The following is a 27834-nucleotide window of genomic DNA, read 5'->3' as shown; positions in this document are numbered from 1 at the left end:
AAATATCTTTATTTTATCTGTACCTTCATGCCGTAAATTGACAATTATGATTCAGATCTTAAGGACACAAAGGAGTAAAAGACCACAATGCAGTTTATATACAGCAAAACCTCTCAGGAGAACACTGCTCAAAGATAAAATTGCACTTGATAAACTAACTACTGTCCATGTAGAGCCTGGTGTACATATATAAAATATATATACACATCACAACTTCATAAGAACCAAAAATGCTCCCTAATATTTTACAGCAAAGCCAGTTTAGATGCACTACATTGCATGTTTCAAGTATTATTGGAATCTTATTTGACACACTTCAAACACCATTCTGGTGGTACATTTTCATTAAATTAATACCAATGTCAAAAACTTGACTATGAAGTTGGATGTCTGATAAAAGTGAAAAATCCTTTACATTCTGCAAGGTACCACTGATTTCACTCAAACTTCAATTTTATTCACTTCTATAAAATGCACAGCATTACATCACTAATAACAGCATCCAAGATGTGCTGTCAATAACTTGAGTCATACATTAATTAAATAACTTGGGAACGGTTCTGTCATTTAAACAAAGCAACAGTGTTTAGCTGGAACTAGATATTTTTAAACATATGGTGGTGTCATAAAATTATGAAAATACTTGTTTATATTCATTGGTTTGGTAGGGCATGTTGCAGGGACTGGAGCTGCATGAGCATCTGGTTCCTGTAACTGGTTAAATTTATTCTACTTCTAAGACCTTTTATGAGCAATAGGTCTTGTTTCCCTGCTGAATAAACATGGTACGTCCACTGTTTGCCACTGCATTCTTTATTTATGTAACAATGGAAGTCTTTAATTTTACTAGTGTAACGTAGATGGCAATGTTGTGAACTTGAAGATTATATGGCACCTATGATGCCACAACTTGTTTTGTCAAATAACCTTGGCAGCATCAGTTGGCTAATGCAAAAAAAAATGACAACACCTATGAAAATTAAATTACACGGATAAGATATTTGCATCAAGTGCTTATACATGAAAGGCAAAGGCACTTACACAAAGGCCCTCCATGGCTATTGATACTTTTTGTTGACTTTAGGGTACTATTTTAAAGGAGGCCTGTTTAAAATAAATGGTTTCACATTTCTTAAAATAACAGACACAAGAATTTCATGCGAATGCATTAAATATTCATATGCGAATATTTCCACAGCATAATTTCAAGACTAATGGTGCTTACCTAACTACAGAATTCCATTTCGGGTAACTAAAATAACCGCATGGAGTATAATGGTGGAGGACAACAGAAATTGATAGGTTGGCCTGTTTCGATGCTTCAGATCCAGATGCATCAGTAGGGAAGAAAGAGTAAATACCAGAAACAGGTCACCAGCTAAACTAAGACTGCTAACTGCCAACAGCAGCAAGATCTTTCCTTGCAGTTTATTTGCTGAATTATAAAGATACAATTTAAGAAAATGTAAATTGTTTGTTCCCTGCAACATAAAAAACCTTCCTTCAAATATAACTTGCCTTTAACAAATCACACTGGATGATTTGACAGAGGCATTTAAAATTATGAAGGGATGGGACACAGTAGATCGAAACATACTGCTTCCAATGGTTGAAAAATCTAGAACGAGGATGTAAGATTAATTGTAAGAGATTTAGGACAGAGAACAGGAGATTCCTTTTTTTCTTTAAAAACAGAGGGTTGCAAGGTTGTGATGCATGACCAGAATTAGAGTGAAGCAGATATCATGTGAATATTTAAGAATAGGTTAGACAAGTAGTTGGTTACCTCTAGACTTGACTACTCCAATGCACTCCTGGCCAGCCTCGCATCTTCCACCCTCCATAAACTTAAGCTCACCCAACTCTGCTGCCCGTATCCTAATTCGCATAATTCCCATCCATCCATCACAATTGTGCTCACTGACCTACACTGGCTCCTGATTAAGCAACACCTCAATTTTAAAATTCTCATCCTTGTTTTCAAATCCCTCTATGGCCTCACCCCTGCTTATCTCTATAACCTCCTCCAGTCCTCCAATATATCTGTGCTCCTCCTGTACATCCCCGATTTTAATCAGTCCACCATTGGCAGCTGTGGCTTAAGCTCTGGAATTCCCTCCCAAAACCTCTCCGCCTTTCTTTCCACCTTTTAAAACGCTCCTTAAAACCTCCCTCTTTGATCTAGCTTTTGGTCATTTGCCCTAATATCTCCTATGTGGTTCGGTGCCAAATTTTATTTGATAATGCTCCTGTGAAGTGGCTTGGCAGATTTTACTACATTAAAGGTGCAATAGAAATATAAGTTATTATTGTTCTTGTTGATTGAAGGGAAGAGGGATAAAGGTATATGGGAACAGGGCCGGCACATGGGATTTGGATTACGACTCGTGTACAAGATAAACAACACAGGCTTGTGACCTTGTTGCAATTTCTACATAATTTAATATAAATATTTGTGTGTTTTAAGGATTATAGTATTATATTTATTTGAGCTAATAGTAATGGAGAGGGAGTTTGAATATTTGCGAGGAAAATCATTAGGCAGTGTTTCTATTACATAAGTTTGCAGTTTTTTTCAAAAAGGAAAGTGGTTTAATATAGCTACTTATTTAATTGGTCAATCTTATAACTGATGAAAGCCTAGGATGTAGATGCTTTATCAACATTGCATTCGATTATACATTTTTGCAGCTCAACTGATATTACATATTACATATTGTACAAAAATACAGAATTGTGTGCTAGCAAACAGCAGACAAAGAGCTTTTCTGTTCATTTTTTTTAAAAGCATTGTTTGTAAACAATTCGCATTTTGTCTTAATCCAAAATAAACTAACTGTTATCGGATAACCAATTCATTAATGGATTTAGTAATGTAATTTAGTTAAAATTCTTTCATTGGATTTACAGTCTCAAATTGTCTGGCAGTATTAATGAAAACATTAGACTTCCCATGCTGAGATTCTGCTATGACTAAATATTTAGCGGATAATGTCTAGATAATGTGTGTCTGGGTAAAGGAAACTAATAAGCACAGCTAATAACTTGTTGCCATCCAAAAGACAATAGTTTGGGTTCTTGATGAATATTGTAGCCTGTGAAATCTCTTCTTGATAGTCTGCATACTGCTTATTCAATGACATTGATTCAAGTCCATTAAGGGCCTGAAAAACAAACAGAAAAAAAAGTTATTTTATTTTGCATTTTGTTCATTACAAAATGTGTTTGCCAATTAGGAAATATTAACCATTGCATAGTGATTATGATTGGGGGAAGTAAAAGTGTATACCAGTGATTTCAGGATGAGTCACAGAATATATTTGGTGTCAAAAAAACTGAACTAGTGATTGGGGTAAGTAAAAAATAAAAAGTGATTTCAATGGTAGATGCATTCAATCTTGAACTCAATAAAACCTTTTGCTTTTAGAAGTCTATGGTGAGTACCATCACTGGAACAGGTGTCATCTGTGGTTCAGTGGTAGCATTCTTGCCTGAGTCAGAAGACTTGGAGTTCAAATCTCACTTCAGAGACTTCAGCACATAATCCAGGCTGACACCTTAGTGCAGTACTGAGGGTGTGCTGCACTGCCAGACATGCCGTCAAATACTTTTATACTTCTTTTCAATACCTCTGTCTCAATCGTCACTTGTGGTAAAACCTATGTTCTAATGACCCACAGATTAAAAACATTACTTCCACATACCCCCCTTCTAAGTCCTGAATCTATACTTGGCAATTAATGGAAATAATCTTCCAATAGCATCCCGCTCAAACTCTCAGAATTTTAAACCCCTCTTTGAAACCCTTTAGCCTTTTTCTGTGAAAAGTCCCTAGGCTAGAAATGCAGTGCATTTGCACCTCCCGTTGGCGCTAACGGGGCGCAAATGAGTTTGTGACTGGGCGCTGCGCTGATAATGACTCCCATCATATTGAGCTGGAGTTTAGCATTGTGACGTTATTGCCGCGTGCATCACCCCGGCCCTGAATTCACTTTTGCCCCTTGCAGCGCTGAACGAAAGCACCGACAGTTGCAGGAAGCATGGATCGGGTGGCCGGCTGCTACCGGGGTGAAAATGAAAGGCGAGGTGGCCGATCGAAAAAAAAAGTACACTGTTTTTCCTGCGGCTGCTCAGTTTTCTTTGCGGGATCCTGGCCGCTGATCTCGTGGCACCCCCGCTCCATGGTGGTCCAGGTAGGTCCCTTTTTCTTTCACAGAATATGCAGGGTGGGCCCTTCCCTTTAAGTGAGGGAAGAGCCCCTCAGACACACCAGCTGCACGACCCAGTGTGCAGCGCTGCTGAGGCGTCCGTCCCGTTAGCACCCCTGGAACGAATTTAGCTTGATTTAGCGTTCCACTTCTTTTCGGGACCGGTAACCCAAATTATTCAAGAGGGGTGGGACTTCCGTGCCTGGCGCTAAGTCTCGTGCCTCCTGAATGTTACCGCCCCCGAACAGGACGATACTGAATTTCTCCCCCCCTACTTTTCAAATGCACTATACAAATGCAAGTATTTTTCTTTTGCACTATATTATTCTGCAGAAGGCTAGAAAATCAACAGCGTCATGGCATAAAAGCAAGTTCTTTTTGCACAGGGAACTGTTGGATAAAGCAATTCTTTATAAAGTAGTTCAGCGCTGTTAATCTAACATTCACAATATCACCAATCACATAGTTTGACTCAATCTAACCAGTTTATACAGAAGCTTATTTTTTTTTTTTTTAAGTACAGTCCCCACTATTATCACAAGTAGCTGCCTATATTGAACAAAGAGCGCTAACCATATGAATTATAAAGGCAACGCTTAAAATGTCTAAATGCTATTTCGGGCAGTTTAATAAGTTTTTCGCACCTCATTACTCCTCTGTATTTACTGATTTACACATTGCTTCACAACACACCTCTATCTGTGCAATGTTCATTTTTTATGCACTAGTGAGTTCTGTGACAACTGTTCCGAGTTAAACTGGAGTTGTATGGTTGCACTGTAAAAAACTGTATGGGGGCGAAATTGGGTGCCTTTGTGCCTCCCGTTAGCTCTCCAATAGGGTGCAAATAGCCATGCGACTGGGCATGGCGATGACATCGATTCCTGTCATATTCGGCGGAAGTTTTGTGGCAGCGCTACAGCGTTGCGCCCCGATCTCCTTCACCTGGAGATCTTGACGCCATTGCCGTGAGCATCGCCCCGGACCAGAAAAGAACTTCAGCCCCCTGCAGCAGCTCTGGGTGAAAACACCAACAGCTGCAGGAGGTGTGCATCAGGCGGCCGGCCGCTTCAGGGGCGATGCTTAAAGGCAAAGTGGCCGAAGCAAGTAAAATAAAAACGTACCTTTTTTTCTTCTCGTTCCCCCCACCCCCCCCGAGTTCCTGCCCACGATTTGAGTGCCGGCTGATCGCGCGGGATCGTGGCGGTCCAGTTAGGAACTTTTTATTTTGCAGAACCTGCAGCGATGGCCCCTCCCTTTAAGGGGATGGGGGGGGGGGGGGGGGAAGGAGCCTTTGAACGCAGCAGCGCTGCACCGTCCCGCCTGCTGCCGATTGCGCTCCAACAAGGAAGTGGAGCGCTTGATTTAATTCTCCACTTCCTTCTTGGAGCGCAAACGACACTAACTTTTCAAACTTAAAAAAATTTAGAGTCCCGAACAGGACAATAGTGAATATGTTCTGCTGTTGGTCTCAAATGAAGCTTTTGTAATTAGTTTTTATATAATGAATCGGAGATTAGTTTTACGATTCATCGTTTACACTGGGTAAATCGTGTTAACACCACCATGCCCACGTAAGCGACTGTACCACTTATTGGTTGGGTTATTTATTTGAACACAGGTATGTTACTTTTTGAGATTGTGTTTAAAATTTGTTTTCTGATTGATAGGTTTTCTTTACAAAAATTTGCCTTGGAGATAAGGAACAATAAGGGGAAATAGTCACTGGTGGGCAGAGTCTATAGGCCCCCTAACAGTAGCAACTCTGTTGGTCGGAGCATAAACCAGGAAATAGTGGGGACTTGTAAAAAGGAAACAGCAATAATCATGGGTGATTTTAACCTCCAAATTGATTGGACGAATCAAATTGGTCAGGGTAGCCTTGAGGAGGAGTTCATAGAGTGCATAAGGGACGGGTTCCCTTGAGCAGCCTGTAACGGAACCAACCAGGGGGCAGGCTATCTTCGATCTGGTCCTGTGTAATGAGACAGGATTAATAAACAATCTCCTAGTAAAGGATCCCCTTGGAATGAGTGATCATAGCATGATTGAATTTCAAATTCAGATGGAGAGTGAGAAAGTTGGATCTCTAACCAGCGTACTAAGCTTAAATTAAGGAGACTATGAAGGTATGAGGGCAGAGTTGGCTAAAGTGTACTGGAAAAATAGATTAACGTGTAGGACGGTTGATGAACAGTGGAGTACATTTAAGGAGATATTTCACAACTCTCAAGAAAAATATATTCCAGTGAGGAGGAAAGGGTGTAAGAGAAAAGATAGTCATCCGTGGCTAATTAAAGAAATAAAGAACGGTATCCAATTTAAAACAAGGGCATACAAAGTGGCCAAAACTAGTGGGAGGACAGAAGACTGGGAAGCTTTTAAAAGCCAGCAAAGGATGACTAAAAACATGATTAAGAAAGGGAAGATAGACTAAGAAAGGGAAGATAGACTATGAAAGTAAACTAGCATGAAATATAAAAACAGATAGCAAGAGTTTCTATAGGTTTATAAAAAGGAAAAGGGTGGCTAAAGCAAATGTTGGTCCCCAAGAGGACGTGACTGAGGAATTAGTAATGGGGAGCATGGAGATGGCAGAAACTCTGGACAAATATTTTGTATCAGTCTTTACGGTAGAGGACACTGATAATATTCCGACAGTGGATAGTCAAGGGGCTATAATGGGGGAGGAACATAACACAATCACAATCACTAAGGAGGTGGTACCCAGTAGATAATTGGACTAAAGGCAGATAAATCCCCTGGACCTGATGGCTTGCATCCTAGGGTCTTAAGAGAAGCAGGGATTGTGGGTGCATTGGTTGTAATTGACCAAAATTCCCTGGATTCTGGGGAGGTCCCAGCAGATTGGAAAACTGCAAATGTAACACCACTATTCAAACAAAGAGACAGACAAAAAGCAGGAAACTATAGACCAGTTAGTCTAACATCTGTGGTTGGGAAAATGTTGGAGTCCATTATTAAAGCAGTAGCAGGACATTTGGAAAAGCAAAATTCAGTCAGGCAGAGTCAGCATGGATTTATGAAGAGGAAGTCATGTTTGACAAATTTGCTGGAGTTCTTTGAGGATGTAACGAACAGGGTGGATAAAGGGGAACCAGTGGATGTGGTGTATTTGGACTTTCAGAAGGCATTTGACAAGGTGCCACATAAAAGGTTACTGCACAAGATAAAAGTTCACTGGGTTGGGGGTAATATATTAGCACGGATAGAGGATTGGCTAACTAACAGAAAACAGAGAGTCGGGATAAATGGTTCATTCTCTGGTTGGCAACCAGTAACTAGTGGGGTGCCACAGGGATCAGTGCTGGGACCCCAACTATTTACAATCTATATAAACGACTTGGAAGAAGGGGCTGAGTGTAACGTAGCCAAGTTTGCTGACGATATAAAGATGAGGAGGACAGAAAAAATCTGCAAAAGGACATTGACAGGCTAAGTGAGTGGGCAAAAATTTGACAGATAGAGTATAATGTTGGAAAGTGTGAGGTCATGCACTTTGGCAGAAAAAAATCAAAGAGCAAGTTATTATTTAAATGGAGAAAGATTACAAGTGCCGCAGTATAGTGGGACCTGGGGGTACTTGTGCATGAAACACAAAAGGATAGTATGCAGGTACAGCAAGTGATCATGAAAGCCAATGGTATCTTGGCCTTTATTGCAAAGGGGATGGAGTATAAAAGCAAGGAAGTCTTGTTACAGCTGTACAGGGTATTGGTGAGGCCACACTTGGAATACTGCGTGCAGTTTTGGTTTCCATATTTACGAAAGGATATACTTGCTTTGGAGGCAGTTCAGAGAAGGTTCACTAGGTTGATTCCGAGGATGAGGGGGTTGACTTATGAGGAAAGGTTGAGTAGGTTGTGCCTCTACTCTGGAATCAGAAGAATGAGGGTGATCTTATCGAAACATGGAAGATTATGAGGGGGCTTGACAAAGTGGATGCAGAGAGGATGTTTCCACTGATGGGGGAGACTAGAACTAGAGAGTATGATCTTAGAATAAGGGGCCGCCCATTTAAAACTGAGATTAGGAGAAATTTCTTCTCTCAGAGGGTTGTTAATCTGTGGAATTCACTGCCTCATAGAGCTGTGGAAGCTGGGACATTGAATAAATTTAAGACAGAAATAGACAGTTTCTTAAAGGATAAGGGGATAAGGGGTTATGGGGAGCGGGCGGGGAAGTGGAGCTGAGTCCACGATCAGATCAGCCATGATCCTATTTAATGGCGGAGCAGGCTCGAGGGGCTATATGGCCTACTCCTGCTCCTATTTCTTATGTCAATGCACACAAGTGGACATTGTTCATCGTTCTGTCATTCCTCAGTGGGTGAAGTTGTATTGCTAGCAATGCAATACTGGTACTACTTTTGGAGTGGCATAGGGGAACTATGTCTACTTGCACTATTTGTGGAGAGGGGTTTTTGTAGATTGCAAGTCCAGGAGCCCAACAAATACCTCCTTCACCATTTGCACTAACGCATGTACATTATGATAATGTCGACTATTTGTTCTACCGTGTGACAATTTAATTGCTATCTCACATAGCTTTCATTAAACTCCATGTGATACACAGCACTAACAGGACAAAATTACCTTTCCTATTGGGTTAGTGCAATGAAGTAATAAGGTAGACAAACTCCAACTCTGAAACAGAACTCAAGGATTTAAAGTAGCCTCTTTTGAACACATTTCTTACATAGTCTAATAATCTCTTAGATTTGTGGATACAACAAACTTTTTAAAATGCCTCAATGCAATGTCATACATATGCGACGATTTCTAAATTGATCTCACTAAATTCAACTTCACAAGTGATCTCAACATCGAGGCAGCATATTTATGCCAAAATTTACCTTTCATTTCACAAGTGTTAATGTTTGAGGCTGTGGATATCTGAACGGAATATATGGAATTAAGGACAGTAAAGTAAACGGGATATATGAAAATGTATAAGCCATGGAAGAATAGCTGGGAGAATGTCAGATTGCAAATAGTGCAACATCAGCATAGCTAACAGTCTTTCTCAAGGTTTCAAGTCACTAATCCTGCCAATAATATATAATTGTAACATGAAATACATCTGCAGAATTGCAAGGTCTCAGTTAATAGTCACACCATTAGATTGAAACATTTAGAGGCAATGCTTGAGCTTTCAAGAAGAACATCTCATATAGATTGACTAATGTGGCTGAGTTAGACTGTCAATCCATTTGTATTTTGTTATCTGATTTCTAAACTGTATAACTGTTAACGCTTTACGATGTAACTTCACCTATCCGTAGGGAGTGTGTATGCTCTATCCAGAGAGTATATCTTCTGTCTGATAGGTCTTACTGGCCGGTAATAAAGACTGCTTTGTTCAAAGCACAAGAGGTATTCGACTCAGTAATTTTACTGAACCAGATTGAGGTAAAAGAATCCAGGAATTTACAAGGTAACTATCTTTCTTTCAAGCATATCCCAAATGAGCCAGCCATTAGAGATGATGAATTGTTTACTTGTCCCAGTCTGCCAGTTCACACGCTTACACACATCAAGATTGTGGAGAAAGACTGCCCAGCCGCCAAACATAGAAAAATAGAAAATAGGAGCAGTAGTAGGCCATTCAATATGATCATGGCTGATCCTCTATCTCAACACCATATTCCCGCTTTTTCCCCATACCCCTTGATGTCTTTTGTTTCGAGAAATCTATCTATCTCCCTCTTAAATATATTCAGTGACTTGGCCTCCACAGCCTTCTGTGGTAGAGAATTCCACAGGTTCATCACCCTTGGAGTGAAAAGATTTCTCCTCATCTCAGTCCTAAATTTCCTACCCCATATACAGAGACTATGACCCCTTGTTCTAGACTTCCCACCCAGGGGAAACATCCTCCCCGCGACCAGTCTATCCAACACAGTCAGAATTTTATACGTTTCAATGAGATCCCCTCACATTCTTCTAAACTCTAGTGAATACAGGCCTAATCCCTTCTCATATGAGTTCTGCCATCCCAGGAATCAGTCTGGTGAAACTTCACTGCACTCCCTCAATGGCAATTATATCCTTTCTTAAGTAAGGAGACCAAAATTGCACAGAATACTCCAGGTGCGGTCTCACCAAGGCCCTACATAACTGTAGTAAGACATCCTTGCTCCTGTACTCAAATCCTCTTGCAATGAACATAAGAACATAAGAATTAGGAACAGGAGCAGGCCATCCAGCCCCTCAAGCCTGCTCCGCCATTCAACAAGATCATGGCTGATCTGGCCGTGGACTCAGCTCCACTTACCCGCCCGCTCCCCATAACCCTTAATTCCCTTATTGGTTAAAAATCTATCTATTTGTGATTTGAATGCATTCAATGAGCTAGCCTCAACTGCTTCCTTGGGCAGAGAATTCCACAGATTCACAACCCTCTGGGAGAAGAAATTCCTTCTCAACTCGGTTTTAAATTGGCTCCCCTGTATTTTGAGGCTGTGCCCCCTAGTTCTAGTCTTCCCGACCAGTGGAAACAACCTCTCTGCCTCTATCTTGTCTATCCCTTTCATTATTTTAAATGTTTCTATAAGATCACCCCTCATGCTTCTGAACTCTAACGAGTAAAGACCCAGTCTACTCAATCTATCATCATAAGGTAACCCCCTCATCTCCAGAATCAGCCTCGTGAATCGTCTCTGTACCCCCTCAAAAACTAGTATATCCTTCCTTAAGTAAGGTGACCAAAACTGCACGCAGAACTCCAGGTGCGGCCTCACCAATACCCTGTACAGTTGCAGCAGGACCTCCCTGCTTTTATACTCCATCCCTCTCGCAATGAAGGCCAACATTCCATTCGCCTTCCTGATTACCTGCTGCACCTGCAAACATACTTTTTGGGATTCATGCACAAGGACCCCCAGGTCCCTCTGCACTGCAGCATGTTGTAATTTCTCCCCATTCAAATAATATTCCCTTTTACTGTTTTTTTTTCCAAGGTGGATGACCTCACATTTTCTGACATTGTATTCCATCTGCCAAACCTTAGCCCATTTGCTTAACCAATCTAAATCTCTTTACAGCCTCTCTGTGTCCTCTACACAACCCGCTTTCCCACTAATCTTTGTGTCATCTGCAAATTTTGTTACACTACACTCTGTCCCCTCTTCCAGGTCATTATGTATATTGTAAACAGTTGTGGTCCCAGCATCGATCCCTGTGGCACACCACTAACCACCAATTGCCAACCCGAAAAGGACCCATTTATCCCGACTCTCTGCTTTCTGTTAGCCAGCCAATTCTCTATCCATGCTAATACATTTCCTCTGACTCCGCGTACCTTTATCTTCTGCAGTAACCTTTTGTGTGGCACCTTATCGAATGCCTTTTGGAAATCTAAATACACCACATCCATCGATACACCTCTATCTACCATGCTCGTTATATCCTCAAAGAATTCCAGTAAATTAGTTAAACATGATTTCCCCTTCATGAATCCATGTTGCGTCTGTTTGATTGCACTATTCCTATCTAGATGTCCCGCTATGAAGGCCAACATAACATTTGCCTTCCTAACTGCTTGCTGCACCTGCATGTTTGCTTTCAATGACTGGTGTACAGGGACACCCAGGTCCCTCTGTACATTGACACTTCCCAAGCTATCACCATTTAAATAATACTTTGTCCTTATGCTTTTCCTACCAAAGTGGATAACTTCACATTTATCCACGCAAACATAGGCCGAATTAGTTTTTGAATACAAGATACGGATAGCCAACTCTCATTGAATATATGGACAGATCTGGTCAGTTTAGTGTATTGGCCATTCTCCTGACAGAGACAAGGGGTTACTTATAATGCCAAGGTTGTAAGTTCGTGCCTCACCTGGAGCACAGATGTTTTCAAATTATTGGAAAAATTTCTGAGGGACAGTATTGTCATTTAGAAAGGCATGGATTAATCAAGAACATTTGGGCTTGCCAAACTGGTAGCAATGCGGTGGAGGAGGATTTCCTGGAGTTTATTAGGGATGATTTTCGAGACCAATATGTGAGGAACCAACCAGGGAGCTGACCATCCCAGACTGGGTGATGTGTAATGAGAAAGGACTAATTAGCAATCTTGTTGTGCGAGACCCCTTGGGGAAGAGTGACCATAACATGGTAGAGTTCTTTATTAGGATGGAGAGTGACACAGTTAATTCAGAAACTAGGGTCCTGAACTTAAGGAAAGGTAACTTCGATGGTTTGAGGCGTGAATTGGCTAGAATAGACTGGCAAATGTTACTTAAAGGGTTGACGGTGGATAGGCAATGGCAAACATTTAAAGATCACATGGATGATCTTCAGCAATTGTACATTCCTGTCTGGAGTAAAAATAACATGGGAAAGGTGGCTCAACCGTGGCTAACAAGCGAAATTAAGGATAGTGTTAAATGCAAGGAAGAGGCATATAAATTGGCCAGAAAAAGCAGCAAACCTGAGGACTGGGGGAAATTTAGGATTCAGCAGAGGAGGACAAAGAGTTTAATTAAGAGGGGGAAAATAGAGTACGAGAAGAAGCTTGCCGGGAACATAAAAACTGACTGCAAAAGCTTCTATAGATATGTGAAGAGAAAAAGATTAGTGAAAACAAACGTAGGTCCCTTGCAGTCGGATTCAGGTGAATTTATAATGGGGAACAAAGAAATGGCAGACCAATTGAACAAATACTTTGGTTCCGTCTTCACGAAGGAAGACACAAATAACCTTCCGGAAGTACGAGGGGACCGAGGGTCTAGTGAGAAGGAGGAACTGAAGGATATCCTTATTAGGCGGAAAAATGTGTCAGGGAAATTGATGGGATTGAAGGCTGATAAATTCCCGGTGCCTGATAGTCTGCATCCCAGAGTACTTAAGGAAGTGGCCCTAGAAATAGTGGATGCATTGGTGATCATTTTCCAACAGTCTATCGACTCAGGATCAGTTCCTATGGACTGGAGAGTAGCTAATGTAACACTACTTTTTATGGAGGGAGAGAGAAAGCGAGTAATTATAGACCGGTTAGCCTGACATCAGCGGTGGGGAATATGTTGGAATCAATTATTAAGGATAAAATAGCAGCGCATTTAGAAAGCAGTGACAGGATCGGTCCAAGTCAGCATGGATTTATGAAAGGGAAATCAGGCTTGACAAATCTTCTGGAATTTTTTGAGGATGTAACTAGTAGAGTGGACAAGGGAGAACCAGTGGATGTGGTGTATTTGGACTTTGAAAAGGCTTTTGACAAGGTCCCACACAAATCAAAGCACATGGTATTGCGGGTAATATACTGACGTGGATAGAGAACTGGTGGCCGACAGGAATCAGAGAGTCGGGATAAACGAGTCCTTTTCAGAATGGCAGGCAGTGACTAGTGGAGTGCCGCAGGGCTCAGTGCTGGGACCCTAGCTCTTTACAATATACATCAATGATTTGGATGAAGGAATTGAGTGTAGTATCTCCAAGTTCGCAGATGACACTAAACTGGGTGGCGGTGTGAACTGTGAGGGGGACGCTAAGAGGCTGCAGGGTGACTTAAGACAGGTTAGGTGAGAGGGCAAATGCATGGCAGATGCAGTACAATGTGGACAAATGTGAGGTTATCCACTTTGCGGGCAAAAACACGAAGAGAGAATATTCCCTGAATGGTGGCAGATTAGGAAAAGGGGAGGTGCAATGAGACCTGGGTGTCATGGTTCATCAGTCATTGAAAGTTGGCATACAGGTACAGCAGGCGGTAAAGAAGGCAAATGATATGTTGGCCTTCATAGCAAGGGGATTTGAGTATAGGAGCAGGGAGGTCTTACTGCAGTTGTACAGGGCCTTGGTGAGGCCGCACCTGGAATATTGTGTTCAGTTTTGGTCTCCTAATCTGAGGAAGGATGTTCTTGTTCTTGCTATTGAGGGAGTGCAGCGAAGGTTCACCATACTGATTCCCGGGATGGCTGGACTGACATATCTGGATCAACTGGGCCTTTATACATTGGAGTTTAGAAGAATGAGAGGGGATCTCATAGAAACATACAAGATTCTGACGGGACAGGTTAGATGCGAGTAGATTGTTCCTGATGTTGGGGAAGTCCAGAACCAGGGGACACAGTCTTAGGATAAGGGGTAGGCCATTTCGAACTGAGATGAGGAGAAACTTCTTCACTCAGAGTTGTTAACCTGTGGAATTCCATGCCGCATAGTTGTTGATGCCAGTTCATTGGATATATTCAAGAGGGATTTAGGTATGGCCCTTACGGCTAAGGGGATCAAGGGGTATGGAAAGAAAGCAGGAAAGGGGTATTGAGGGAATGATCAGCCATGATCTTATTGAATGGTGGTGCAGGCTCAAAGGGCCGAATGGCCTACTCCTGCACCTATTTTCTGTGCTTCTATCTAACAGGCAGCATGGATTTGTTCAGGGAAGGTTGTGTCTGACTAACTTGATTGAATTTTTTGAGGAGGTAACAAGGAGGGTCGATGAAGGTAGCATGTTTCATATAGTCTAAATGAATTTATTTTGGCAATGCTTTTGACAAGGCACCTTTCATATAGTCTAAATGAATTTATTTTAGCAATGCTTTTGACAAGGCCCCACATGGCAGACTGGTCAGAAAAGTAAAATCCCATGGGATCAAAGGGAAAGTGGCATGTTGGATCCGAAATTGGTTCAGTGGCAGGAAGCAAAGGGTAATGGTTGACGGGTGTTTTTGTGACTGGAAGGCTGTTTCCAGTGGGGTTCTGCAGGGTTCAGTACGTGTTCCCTTGCTTCTTGTGGCATATATCAATGATTCAGACTTCAATGTATAGGACATGATTAAGAAGTCTGCAAATGATACAAAAACTGGCCGTGAGGAAGAAAGCTGCAGACGGCAAGAGATCATCAATGGACTGGTGAGAAAAGTGGCAAATAGAATTTAATCTGGAGCAGTATGAGGTCATACATTTGAGGAGGGCTAACAAGGCAAGGGAATACACAATAAATGGTAGGATACAAAGAAGTGTAGAGGATCAGATGGACCTTGGAGTGCATGTCCACAGATCCCTGAAAGTAGCAGGACAGGTAGATAAGTGGTTAAGAAGGCATACAGGATACTTTCCTTTATTAGCCGAGGTATAGAATATAAGAGCAGGGAGGTTGTGCTTGAACTGTATAAAACTAGTTAGGCCATAGTTAGAATACTGCGTACAGTTCTGATCACCACATTACAGGAAGGATGTGATTGCACTGGAGAGGGTAGAGGAGATTTCTGAGGATTTGCTAGGACTAGAGAATTTTAGCTATGAGGAAAGATTGGATAGGCTGGAGTTGTTTTCTTTGGAACAGAGGAGGCTGAGGGGAGACTTGACTGATGTGCATAAAATTATGAGGAGTCTAGATGGAGTGGATAGGAACGACTTATTTCCTCTAGCAGAGAGGTCCATAACTAGGGCGCATAGAAGGATTAGAAGGATTAGAGGGGAGTTGAGGAGAACTTTATTCACCCAGAGGGTGTTGGGGGTCTGTCACTGCCTGAAAGGGTGGCAGAAATCCTCACTGCATTTAAAAAGTACTTGGATGTGCACTTGAAGTGCCGTAACCTACAAGGGTACGGACCAAGAGCTGGAAAGTGGGATTAGAACATAAGAAATGGGAGCACAAGCAGGAGCAGGCCACCTGGTCCATCGAGCCTGCTCCGCCATTTAATAAGATCATGACTGATCTGATCATGGACTCAGCTCCATTTCCCTGCCCGCTCCCCATACCCCTTTATTCCCTTATCGCTGAAAAATCTGTCCATCTCTGCCTTAAATATATTCAATGACCCAGCCTCACAGTTCTCTGGGGCAGAGAATTCCATAAATTTACAACCCTCAGCAAAGAAATTCCTCCTCATCTCAGTTTTAAATGGGCGGCTCCTTATTCTGAGACTATGTCCCCGAATTTTAATTTCCCCGATGAGTGGAAATATCCTCTCTGCATCCACCTTGTCTAGCCCCATTGTTATCTTATATGTTTCGATAACTCCAATGAGTAGAAGCACAACCTACTCAACCTAAGTCAAACCACTCATCTCCGAAATCAATCTAGTGAACCTTCTCTGAACAGCCTCCAATGCAAGTATATCCTTCCTTAAATACGGAGACCAAAACTGGACGCAGTACTCCAGGTGTAGCTTCACCAATACCCTGTACAGTTGCAGCAGGACTTCTCTGCTTTTATACTCTATCCCCCTTGCAATAAAGGCCAACATTCCATTTTCCTTCCTGATTACTTGCTGTACCTGCATACTAACTTTGTGTGTCTCATGCACAAGGATCCCCAGGTCCCTCTGTACTGCAGCACTTTGCAATTTTTCTTCATTTAAATTATAATTTGCTTTTCTATTTTTTCTGCCAAAGTGGATAACCTCACACTTCTCCACATTATACTCCAACTGCCAAATTTTTGCCCACTCACTTAGCCTGTCTATATCCCTTTGCAGATTTTCTGTGTTCTCCTCACACTTTGCTTTCCCACCCATCTTTGTATCATCAGCAAACTTGGCTACATTACACTCAGTCCCTTCGTCCAAGTCATTAATATAGATTGTAAATAGTTGAGGCCCCAGCACTGATCCCTGTGGCACCCCATTAGTTACTGTTTGCCAACCGGAAAATGACCCATTTATCCCAACCCTCTGTTTTCCGTTAGTTAGCCAATCCTCTATCCATGCTAATATATTACCCCCAACCCCGTGAACTTTTATCTTGTGCAGTAACCTTATCGAATGCCTTCTGGAAATCCAAATACACCACATCCACTGGTCCCTCCTTATCCAGCCCGCTCGTTGCATCCTCAAAGAACTCCAGCCAATTTGTCAAACATGATTTCCCTTTCATAAAACCATGCTGACTCTGCTTAATTGAATTATACTTTTCCAAATGCCCCACTACTGCTTCCTTAATAATGGACTCCAGCATTTTCCCCAATGACAGATGTTAGGCTAACTGGTCTATAGTTTCCTGCTTTTTGTCTGCCTCCTTTTTTAAATAGGGGAATTACATTTGTGGTTTCCCAATCTGCTGGGATCGCCCCAGAATCCAGGGAATTTTGGTAGATCACAACCAATGCATCCACTATCTCTGCGGGACACCTCTTTCGAATGGCCTCCTTCTGTGTTGTAAGTTTCTATGATTCAATGAAGGGGGCTTTAAAAAAAAAAGATACCCCAGTCTGAAACCAATTTTAAAATCACCATCAATCTATAGTAATAAAAACTATAGTATAGGAATGTTTCTTATTTGACAGAGGAAGAAAGCTCTGCTTATATCATATACCTAACCAATTAAAGGATGGAACTCCCTAAACTTACTAAGGCAGTGACCAAAGTGCACGTCAATTCTACTTGAACAAAATAGTGCAAACAAAACTATTTTGTTCGAGCCATCAAGAAAAGCTTGATTTAAATCCTCTAGTCTAGTTTTCTACTTTTATATAATAATCATACTATCTGCTTACAACATGAATCATAGGGAGAAGGGCTACAGATAAAACAATTGTGGGTCCAGTTTTGATCTGTCCCATTTTTTGCTCAGCTTTTTGGCAGTAACTTTTTTTAAAACCACAATTTCAAGGGGTGGGGAACTGGAACTGCACAGAAATGCAGGAATTGCTTATACTTATGGCAGTACGAATTAGATCAAAATATTGTGCAAGGAAAGCTCTGAGGCTTACCAGATAACATTGGGAATGCTATCCTTTATGACAAAATAATGATATATGGCAACCATTCATACATTTGTATCTTCCACCACATAACTTGGACTCAAAATACAATGCAAAGTGGTTAAGTATACGGATGGTGCCAAACTTGGAGAGGCAACGGAATCAAAGGAAGCAACTCAGAAATTAGAATGAATTTGGAGAAAATAAGTATGTGGGCAGATTAAAAAGTAGATGAAATTTAACACAAACAAATGTAAAGTACTGCACATAGGAAGGAAGAATGGGCAACATGCATACTCCAAAAGTTGTGCTGAATTAGTGAAGGTTGAAGTTGAAAGAGAATTAGGAGTCCTGGTAGAATCAATGTTCAACAGGTCCAACCAATATACAGCAGCAATTAACAAAGGCAATAGAATGTGGAATTACTTAGCCAAAACAGTAGAATATTAGTTGGAGAAGGTTGTGATCAAATTGCAGTCAGACTACAGCTTAAGTACTGTGCCCAGTTCTGGTTGCTGCAAATTAAGGGAGACACTTGAGCGTTGGAGGTAATGCAGAGAAGAGCCACAAAACTGATCTCTAGTGCTAAGGGTCTAAGTTATGAGGAAAGAATGAAGAAACTTACACTTTTCAGCCTGGTAAACAGGCATTTGAAGGCAATTTTATAAAGGGATACAAGACAGGAAAGAGAATGGAAAAGTAAATCGGAGAGCAAAGAGACAAGTTCAAACTAGTGAAAGATAAATTTAGGCCGGGTTCAGGAAATTCCTCTTCACACAAAGAGTGAGCAACACATGGACTTAGCTCCCAAATAGAGTACGAGGGGTGAAAACCCTCAAATCATGGCTCAATTGGTAGCACGCTCACCTCTGAGTCAGATGATTGTGGGTTCAAGTCCTCCTCCCTCTCCAGAGACGAGCACAAAAATCTAGGTTGACACTCCAGTGCAGCACTGAGGGAGTACTGCACTGTCAGAGGTGAAATATTTCGGATGAGACGTTAAACTGAAGCCCGACTGCTCTCTCGGGTGGATGTAAAAAATCCGATGGCACAATTTTGAAGAAAAGCAGGGGAGTTATCCCCGGTGTTTAAAAAAGGGGGCAGACAAAAGGCAGGTAACTATAGGCCGGTTAGTTTAACATCTGTAGTGGGGAAAATGCTTGAAGCTATCATTAAGGAAGAAATAGCGGGACATCTAGATAGGAATAGTGCAATCAAGCAGATGCAACATGGATTCATGAAGGGGAAATCATGTTCAACTAATTTACTGGAATTCTTTGAGGATATAACGAGCATGGTGGATAGAGGTGTACCGATGGATGTGGTGTATTTAGATTTCCAAAAGGCATTCGATGAGGTGCCACACAAAAGGTTACTGCAGAAGATAAAGGTACGCGGAGTCAGAGGAAATGTATTAGCATGGATAGAGAATTGGCTGGCTAACAGAAAGCAGAGAGTCGGGATAAATGGGTCCTTTTCGGGTTGGAAATCGGTGGTTAGTGGTGTGACACAGGGATCGGTGCTGGGACCACAACTGTTTACAATATACATAATGACCTGGAAGAGGGGACAGAGTGTAGTGCAACAAAATTTGCAGTTGACACAAAGGTTAGTGGGAAAGCGGGTTGTGTAGAGGACAAAGAGAGGCTGCAAAGAGATTTAGATAGGTTAAGCAAATGGGCTAAGGTTTGGCAGATGGAATACAATGTCGGAAAATGTGAGGTCATCCACCTTTGAAAAAAAAACAGTAAAAGGGAATATTATTTGAATGGGGAGAAATTACAACATGCTGCGGTGCAGAGGGACCTGGGGGTCCTTGTGCATGAATCCCAAAAAGTTAGTTTGCAGGTGCAGCAGGTAATCAGGAAGGCGAATGGAATGTTAGCCTTCATTGCGAGAGGGATGGAGTACAAAAGCAGGGAGGTCCTGCTGCAACTGTACAGGGTATTGGTGAGGCCGCACCTGGAGTACTGCGTGCAGTTTTGGTCACCTTACTTAAGGAAGGATATACTAGCTTTGGAGGGGGTACAGAGACGATTCACTAGGCTGATTCCGGAGATGAGGGGGTTACCTTATGATGATAGACTGAGTAGACTGGGTCTTTACTCGTTGGAGTTCAGAAGGATGAGGGGGTGATCTTATAGAAACATTTAAAATAATGAAAGGGATAGACAAGATAGAGGCAGAGAGGTTGTTTCCACTGGTCGGGGAGACTAGAACTAAGGGGCACAGCCTCAAAATATGGGGGAGCCAATTTAAAACCGAGTTGAGAAGGAATTTCTTCTCCCAGAGGGTTGTGAATCTGTGGAATTCTCTGCCCAAGGAAGCAGTTGAGGCTAGCTCATTGAATGCATTCAAATCACAGATAGATAGATTTTTAACCAATAAGGGAATTAAGGGTTATGGGGAGCGGGCGGGTAAGTGGAGCTGAGTCCACGGCCAGATCAGCCATGATCTTGTTGAGTGGCGGAGCAGGCTCGAGGGGCTAGATGGCCTACTCCTGTTCCTAATTCTTATGTTCTTATGTGTCCTGGCCAACATTTATCATAGAAACATAGAAAATAGGTGGAGTAGGCCATTCGGCCCTTCGATTCTGCAGCACCATTCAATAAGATCATGGCTGATCATTCACCTCAGTACCCCAATCCCGCTTTCTCTCCATACCTCTTGATTCCTTTAGCCATAAGGGCCATATCTAACTTCCTCTTGAATGTATCTAACAAACTGGCATCAACAAATCTCTGCGGTAGAGAATTCCACAGGTTGACAACTCTCTGAGTGAAGAAATTTCTCCTCATCTCAGTCCTAAATGACTTACCCCTTATCCTTAGACTGTGATCCCTGGTTCTGGACTTCCCCAACATCGGGAACATTCTTCCTGCATCTAACCTGTCCAGTCCCGTCAGAATTTTATATGTTTCTATGAGATCCCCTCTCATTTTTCTAAACTCCAGTGAATACAGGCCCAGTCGATCCAGTCTCTCCTCATATGTCAGTCCTGCCATCCCGGGAATCAGTCTGGTGAACCTTCGCTGCATTCCCTCAATAGCAAGAACGCCCTTCCTCAGATTAGGAGACCAAAACTGAACACAATATTCCAGGTGAGGCCTCACCAAGGCCCTGTGCAACTGCAGTAAGACCTCCCTGCTCCTATACTCAAATCCTCTAGCTATGAAGACCAAGATGCCATTTGCCTTCTTCACCGCCTGCTGTACCTGCATGCCAACTTTCAATAACCGATGTACCATGACACCCAGGTCTCGTTGCACCTCCCCTTTTCCTAATCTGTCGCCATTCAGATAATATTCTGCCTTCCTGTTTTTGCCACCAAAGTGGATAACCTCACATTTATCCACATTATACTGCATCTGCCATGCATTTGCCCACTCACCTAACCTGTCCAAGTCACCCAGCAGCCTCTTAGCATCCTCCTCACAGTTTACACCGCCACCCAGCTTAGTGTCATCTGCAAACTTGGAGATATTACACTCAATTCCTTCATCTAAATTATTGATGTATATTGTAAATAGCTGGGGTCCCAGCGCTGAGCCCTGCGGCACCACATTAGTCACTGTCTGCCATTCTGAAAAGGACCCGTTTATCCCTACTCTCTGCTTCCTGTCTGCCAACCAGTTCTCTATCCACGTCAATACATTACCCCCAATACCATGTGCTTTAATTTTGCACACCAATCTCTTGTGTGGGACCTTGTCAAAAGCCTTTTGAAAGTCCAAATACACCACATCCACTGGTTCTCCCTTGTCCACTCTACTAGTTACATCCTCAAAAAATTATAGAAGATTTGTCAAGCACAATTTCCCTTTCATAAATCCATGCTGACTTGGACCGATCCTGTCACTGCTTTCCAAATGCGCTATTTCATCTTTAATAATTGATTCCAATATTTTCCCCACTACCGATGTCAGACTAACTGGTCTATAATTCCCCGTTTTCTCTCTGCCTCCTTTTTTAAAAAGTGGTGTTACATTAGCTACCCTCCAGTCCATAGGAACTGATCCCGAGTCGATAGACTGCTGGAAAATGATCACCAATGCATCCACTATTTCTAGGGCCACTTTCTTAAGTACTCTGGAATGCAGACTATCAGGCCCGGGGGATTTATTGGCCTTCAATCCCATCAATTTCCCTAACACAATTTCCTGACTAATAAGGATTTCCTTCAGTTGCTCCTTCTTGCTAGACCCTCGGTCCCCTAGTATTTCCGGAAGGTTATTTGTGTCTTCCTTCGTGAAGACACAACCAAAGTATTTGTTCAATTGGTCTGCCATGTCTTTGTTTCCCAGTGTAAATTCGCCTGATTCTGACTGCAAGGAACCTCACTGATCTTTTTCTCTTCACATATCTATGGAAGCTTTTGCAGTTAGTTTTTATGTTCCCAGCAAGCTTCCTCTCATACTCTATTTTCCCCCTCTTAATTAAACTCTTTGTCCTCCTCTGCTGAATTCTAAATTTCTCCCAGTCCTCAGGTTTGCTGCTTTTTCTGGCCAATTTATATGCCTCTTCCTTGGATTTAGCACTATCTCAAATCCCTTGTTAACCATGTTTGAGCCACCTTCCCCGTCTTATTTTTACTCCAGACAGGGATGTACAATTGTTGAAGTTCATCCATGTGATCTTTAAATGTCTGCCATTGCCTATCCACCAGCAACCCTTTAAGTATCATTCGCCAGTCTATTCTAGCCAATTCACATCTCATACCATCGGACCCTAGTCTCTGAATTAACTGTGTCACTCTCCATCTTAATAAAGAATTCTATCATATTATGGTCACTCTTCCCCAAGGGGTCTCGCACAACAAGATTGCTAATTAGTCCTTTCTCATTACACATCACCCAATCTAGGATGGCTAGCCCTCTAGTTGGTTCCTCGACATATTGGTCTCGAAAACCATCCCAAATACACTCCAGGAAATCCTCCTCTGCCGTTTTGCTACCAGTTTGGTTAGCCCAATCTATATGTAGATTAAAGTCGCCCATGATAACTGCTGTACCTTTATTGCATGCATCCCTAATTTCTTGTTTGATGCTGTCGCCAACCTCTCTACTACTGTTTGGTGGTCTGTACACAACTCCCACTAGCGTTTTCTGCCCTCTGGTATTCCGCAGCTCTACCCATACAGATTCCACATCATCCAAGCTAATGTCCTTCCTTACTATTGCGTTAATTTCCTCTTTAATCAGCAATGCTACCCCGCCCCCTTTTCCTTTCTTTCTATCCTTCCTGAATGTTGAATACCCCTGGATGTTGAGTTCCCAGCCTTGGTCACCCTGGAGCCATGTCCCCGTAATCCCAATTATATCATATTTGTTAATAGCTGCCTGCGCAGTTAATTCGTCCACCTTATTACGAATACTCCTCGCTTGCCTTTTTAACACACTTTGTCCCTTTAGAATTTGGCTGTAATGTGGCCCTTTTTGATTTTTGCCTTGGGTTTCTCTGCCCTCCACTTTTACTTTTCTTCTTTGTCTTTTGCTTCTGCCCCCATTTTACTTCCCTCAATCAACATCACTAAAAATAGGTTATCTGGTCATTATCACATTGCTGCTTGTGGGAGCTTGTTGTGTGTAAATTATCTGCCACGTTTCCTGCATTTAAACAGTGACTACACTTCAAAAAGTACTTCATTGGCTGTACAGCACTTTGGGACGTCGAGGTTCGAAAGGCGCTATATAAATGTCGGTCTTTCTTTCAATTGGAAGCTATAATGTGGGGATGAGGGTGACGATATTGTAGATTGCTTCTGGATGGATGAATTAAGATGGGATAAATGGCTTTCCTTATCTGTAATTATCTTGTGATCTTCTGAAAAAAAATCCAGTATTGAACACATTGTGTAATTACTCAATACCTGCTGTGCTTTGGGAGACAGCTGTAGTTCTGTGCCAGGCTTCAGTCGAATGCGGTTCTCTGCAGGAAGCTGAACCAGTAGGAACGCCGACATGCTTCGTGCCACCACTCGAAACCTATAAAGACATATAATCAGAAATCTGAATACTAACCAGCATAAAAGGGACTGAATTAATAGCGATGTTACACAGTAAAGGCTGCAAATCTCAATTTCAAGAAAATGGATATGTAAAGGCACTAACATGTAAATGTTTGCTTGACACAAGATGTGGGGATTGCAAAGAATCACTTGTCTTCTATTCTAACTCAGTGAAGTGGGGAAGCCAGCCAGCTATATTAAGGCCAAAAACAGACAAGTGTGGGGCTGAATATCATAAATCGTGAAAGTGCAGCCTGAGTCGCTTACAAACTCATCTGAATCCTGTGATTGTGTAACTGCATTGTAATATACAATCCAAATCAACTATTGTTTTTACATAATTTACAAAATATTTTATAGCTACATTATGAATTCTATAAACCTGGGATATAAAAGACAATTTTGAAACCTCTATCATTCCTTTCGGAAAGCTATCTAAAAAAATATGCAGAAGCAATCAGATTTATAATAGATGCTGCTGCTTCTATGTGAAACTTATTAAAAGATTATTAGTATTTATTTAGTGTGCTGAGCATTAGAAACTAGATAATTTAGTAATATTTTGATAATGATTTTATAAAGTGGCTTGATGAGATGCATTTAATAAAAATGATCTGAATCTTGAACACAAGTTGGCAAAATATCTATGGCTTACATGTTTTACATAGAATTTAAATATAAAAGATTAGAGACGTGAACAAGAAAAATTAAGACCGATTTTGTTTTGTGTTTCAAAGTTTGAAGGAATCATACTAATTTATAAATTAGTTGTTGAAATCAGTGAGAAAAGCAAAATCACACATCAAAATATTTATTTTTGCTAGACTTCACACAAAATGCCCCACCTGCTTGAGAGGGGAGACTTCCTTCCAAGACCAATAGCTCCCAGAATTCCAGAAGAGAGCCTCTCCTCTGCCAGATGACTCTGTTTCGTTTGCAATACATTTAGTATCCTCATCAAAAATTCCAATGCAGTTACATCATTCTGCTCAAGCTGGATCAATGTTAATTGTAATACTTTGTGCCACCAGAGGAACAGCTTAACCTCATCGTTTGCATTGCTGTTTGAAACAAATTAGCGGTGTTAACTTTCAGCAGAAATCACAATATCACTTGAATACCTACCAGATTAATAGATACAATTCTTAGTCCGAAATAGTAAATTTTATTTTTATATAATCAAATCCTTAATCAACTAAATTCTGGGAATATCAATCCTTAAGTGCCACCAGATTCATCGAAATTCCTGTTACTCTGGTTGACCATTTTACTGCATTTTCAGCTCACTTGCTACACAGTGAAACCACCACTTCCCTCCCCCCCCCCTCCACCCCCCACTTTATTATAGAAATTAAGCTATACAAATAGCAAATGGCTTTATTGCTGCAATATTAACTCCAAGTCCCGGCCTCGCTCCGTTCCTGGGTCCCGACCTCTGGGGAGGTGTGATCGGTAGCGAGGGGGTAGGGAAAGCCAACATCAATTGTACCCTCCTTCTGACGAAATGCTTAGAACATGGTCTTGTAATAACCACACCTTGTTCCATCAGAGAGAGTAGTACAAGGCCTCATGGCAACACCCTCGCTCCAAGCACTGGCATCTGCTAGACTATGTCATCGTCCGAGCGAGGGATTGCAAGGGCGTCCTCATCACCTGTGCCATGACAGGAGCTGACGGCTGCTGGACTGATCACCGTCTAATCCGCTCTGTCACTTCCATCAATGTAGCCCCGGAAAATCAACGCTGGCGCACTCAAAGACCCTGCTAAGAAAGCCCTATTCAGCTAGCACCTCACAACCAATCTGATGACTTAGTGAACCGGAGACGCAGACTGTCCACCAGATTTCTGATTGGTCCCCTTGAGGACACTATTAGCTTTCTGATTGGTACTCTTGCAAGACAAGACTAAATTTCTGATTGATCACTATGAAGGACAAGATACACCCAACAGTTGGTCTGGAATATGTAATTTGATCCTGCCTTATGGAACGTAATCAAGATCTCTGCAATGTGTAATTTTACAAAGTGACTATTTGTACTGTGCTTTTGCTGTGGAGTCGCCACCCCCGATCCTCCTGCCCCTGCCCGGTCAAGTCCCCGCCCCAGATGCTACCCGCCCAAACCGGAAGTGCCGGACTGGAAATGTGGCCCCGAACCTGAATCATTCCAACCACGTAGCCCGCTGAGCCCTCGACCGAGCAGCCCCGAGCCTGGAGATAATTCCCGTTACGGAGCTAATTTCCCTGTTTTTGGAGCTCCTATTTCCCCAGTGATTTACTGGCTCCGACCCAAGCGGCCCCAACCGCCGAGCCCCGAGCCCCCCGTTGAGCCGGCGAACCCCGAACCCCCCCGCTGCAGAGCCCCTTGCTGGGCAGGCGAACTGCGAGCCACCCGCTGGGCCCTGAGGTCCCCGAACCCCAAGCCCCCTGCTGGACCTCTGAGCCCCCAGCTGGGCCGCTGAGCTCCGAGCGCCCGCTGGGCCACTGAGCCCCGAGGAGAGCGGCGGGCAGGGAGAGCCGGTGGGGGGGGGGGGGGGGGCAGAGAGAGAACCTGGTTGTTGGGGGAATGGGGGAAAAAGGAGCCTTTTGGGGGTGGGGGGGGGAGATGGGGAGAAGGAGAGAGCCTGTTTGTGGGAGGGTGATGGAGAGAAGAGATGGGGAGCCTGTTTTGGAGGGAGGGGTGGTGAGCCTTGTTGTAGGGGGGAGGGTGTGGAGAGAGAGAGCCTGTTTGGGGGGCTGGGGTGAGCCTTGTTGCGGGGGGGGGCTGTGGAGAGAGATAGCCTGTTTGGGGGGGGGGGGGGGAGTGAGCCTTGTTTTGGGGGGGGTGGGGTGGGAAAGAGGGTGGAGAGAGAGAGAGCCTGGTTTGGGGGCGGGGGGGGGGGGAGGTGGGAGAGAAAGAGAGGTAACTCAGGGAAGACAAATCACGTTCTTCCAACCCCCGTTATACCACACCCGACATTGTTGGAGTGGATGAAATCCAGAAGTCACGACACTGACACTTCATACCCAATAAGCCTAACAATCCGCACACAATGCCCCATCTATGGCAGGGGGGTGGGGTGGGGTCGTAAGGTCATGCACTTGCGCTTGGGGTAAGGAACTTGGGCTGGGGGAGGGATGCACTTGGGCTGAGGTAAGGGACTTCAGCTGGGGGAGGCAGCAAGTGCGCTTCGGGGGGGCGGTGCAAGGGACTTTGGCTGGGGGGAGGGACGCACATACACTGGGGTAAGGGACTTCAGCTGGCACTTGGTGACTTCTGGGGTGATCTATCCTCTGTGGCTTCTGGAAGTCAAAGTGGATCGAGTTACAATTTGCGAAGTCAGTGAGAACTTGGGCTGGGCGGTTCCAGTTACACAGGCCAGAGAAACTTCAGGGTGTGGCTTATCCTCCAAGGGACAGAGACAATCAGATACGAGGGGCTCAAGTTTCGGCCTGAGTTGCTCCTATTTTTTTGGAGCAACTAGTTTAGAATGGAGCATCTTACAAATTGTAATTCTCGGCATTTAGTTTGCTCCAGTTCTAGTGAGTTAGAATAGTTTCATTGTAGAACAGATTTTTTTTTCAAAAGGGGGCGTGTCCAGCCACTTATGCCTGTTGTGCAAGTTTATGCAGCGCAAACTTACTCCAAACTAACTTAGAATGGAGTAAATGTAGATTTTTGTACGCTCAGAAAAACCTTGCCTACACTTATAAATCAGGCGTAGAGAACGAAAGATGGGGGGGGGGGGGGTTTACAAACATTAAACACTTCACTTTTACAAATATAGAGCCATCATCAATAATAAATGATAAATAAATCAAATAATCAACCAATAAAATCAAAAAAAAATTGAAAATTAAAAAATTAAAAAAAAATCAATCAATAGATAAAAAATTAAGTTTTTACTCACCGAATGCAGCACTGGGAGCCCTCCAACAGCGTGCTGGGATGGGCCCCTCCC

At 42.7% G+C, this 27834-nt stretch overlaps 1 protein-coding gene across 1 annotated transcript; it reads right to left on the bottom strand.

The window, feature by feature from the left end:
* Positions 1–27834, bottom strand: LOC139231286 (ectopic P granules protein 5 homolog). Its single transcript, XM_070862501.1, has 4 exons — positions 27784–27834; positions 24740–24955; positions 23757–23871; positions 1–3164 (listed from the first exon to the last, which is right to left on the bottom strand). Exons 2-4 carry the CDS (start codon positions 24850–24852, stop codon positions 2982–2984), a joined length of 411 nt encoding a protein of 136 aa, XP_070718602.1. The 5' UTR covers positions 24853–24955; positions 27784–27834; the 3' UTR covers positions 1–2981.

Source organism: Pristiophorus japonicus, chromosome 2, assembly GCF_044704955.1.
Source record: "Pristiophorus japonicus isolate sPriJap1 chromosome 2, sPriJap1.hap1, whole genome shotgun sequence".
NCBI classification, from domain to species: Eukaryota; Metazoa; Chordata; class Chondrichthyes; family Pristiophoridae; genus Pristiophorus; species Pristiophorus japonicus.
The sequence above is the reverse complement of the archived record's forward strand: the minus strand, read 5'-3'. Positions and strand labels throughout refer to the sequence as shown.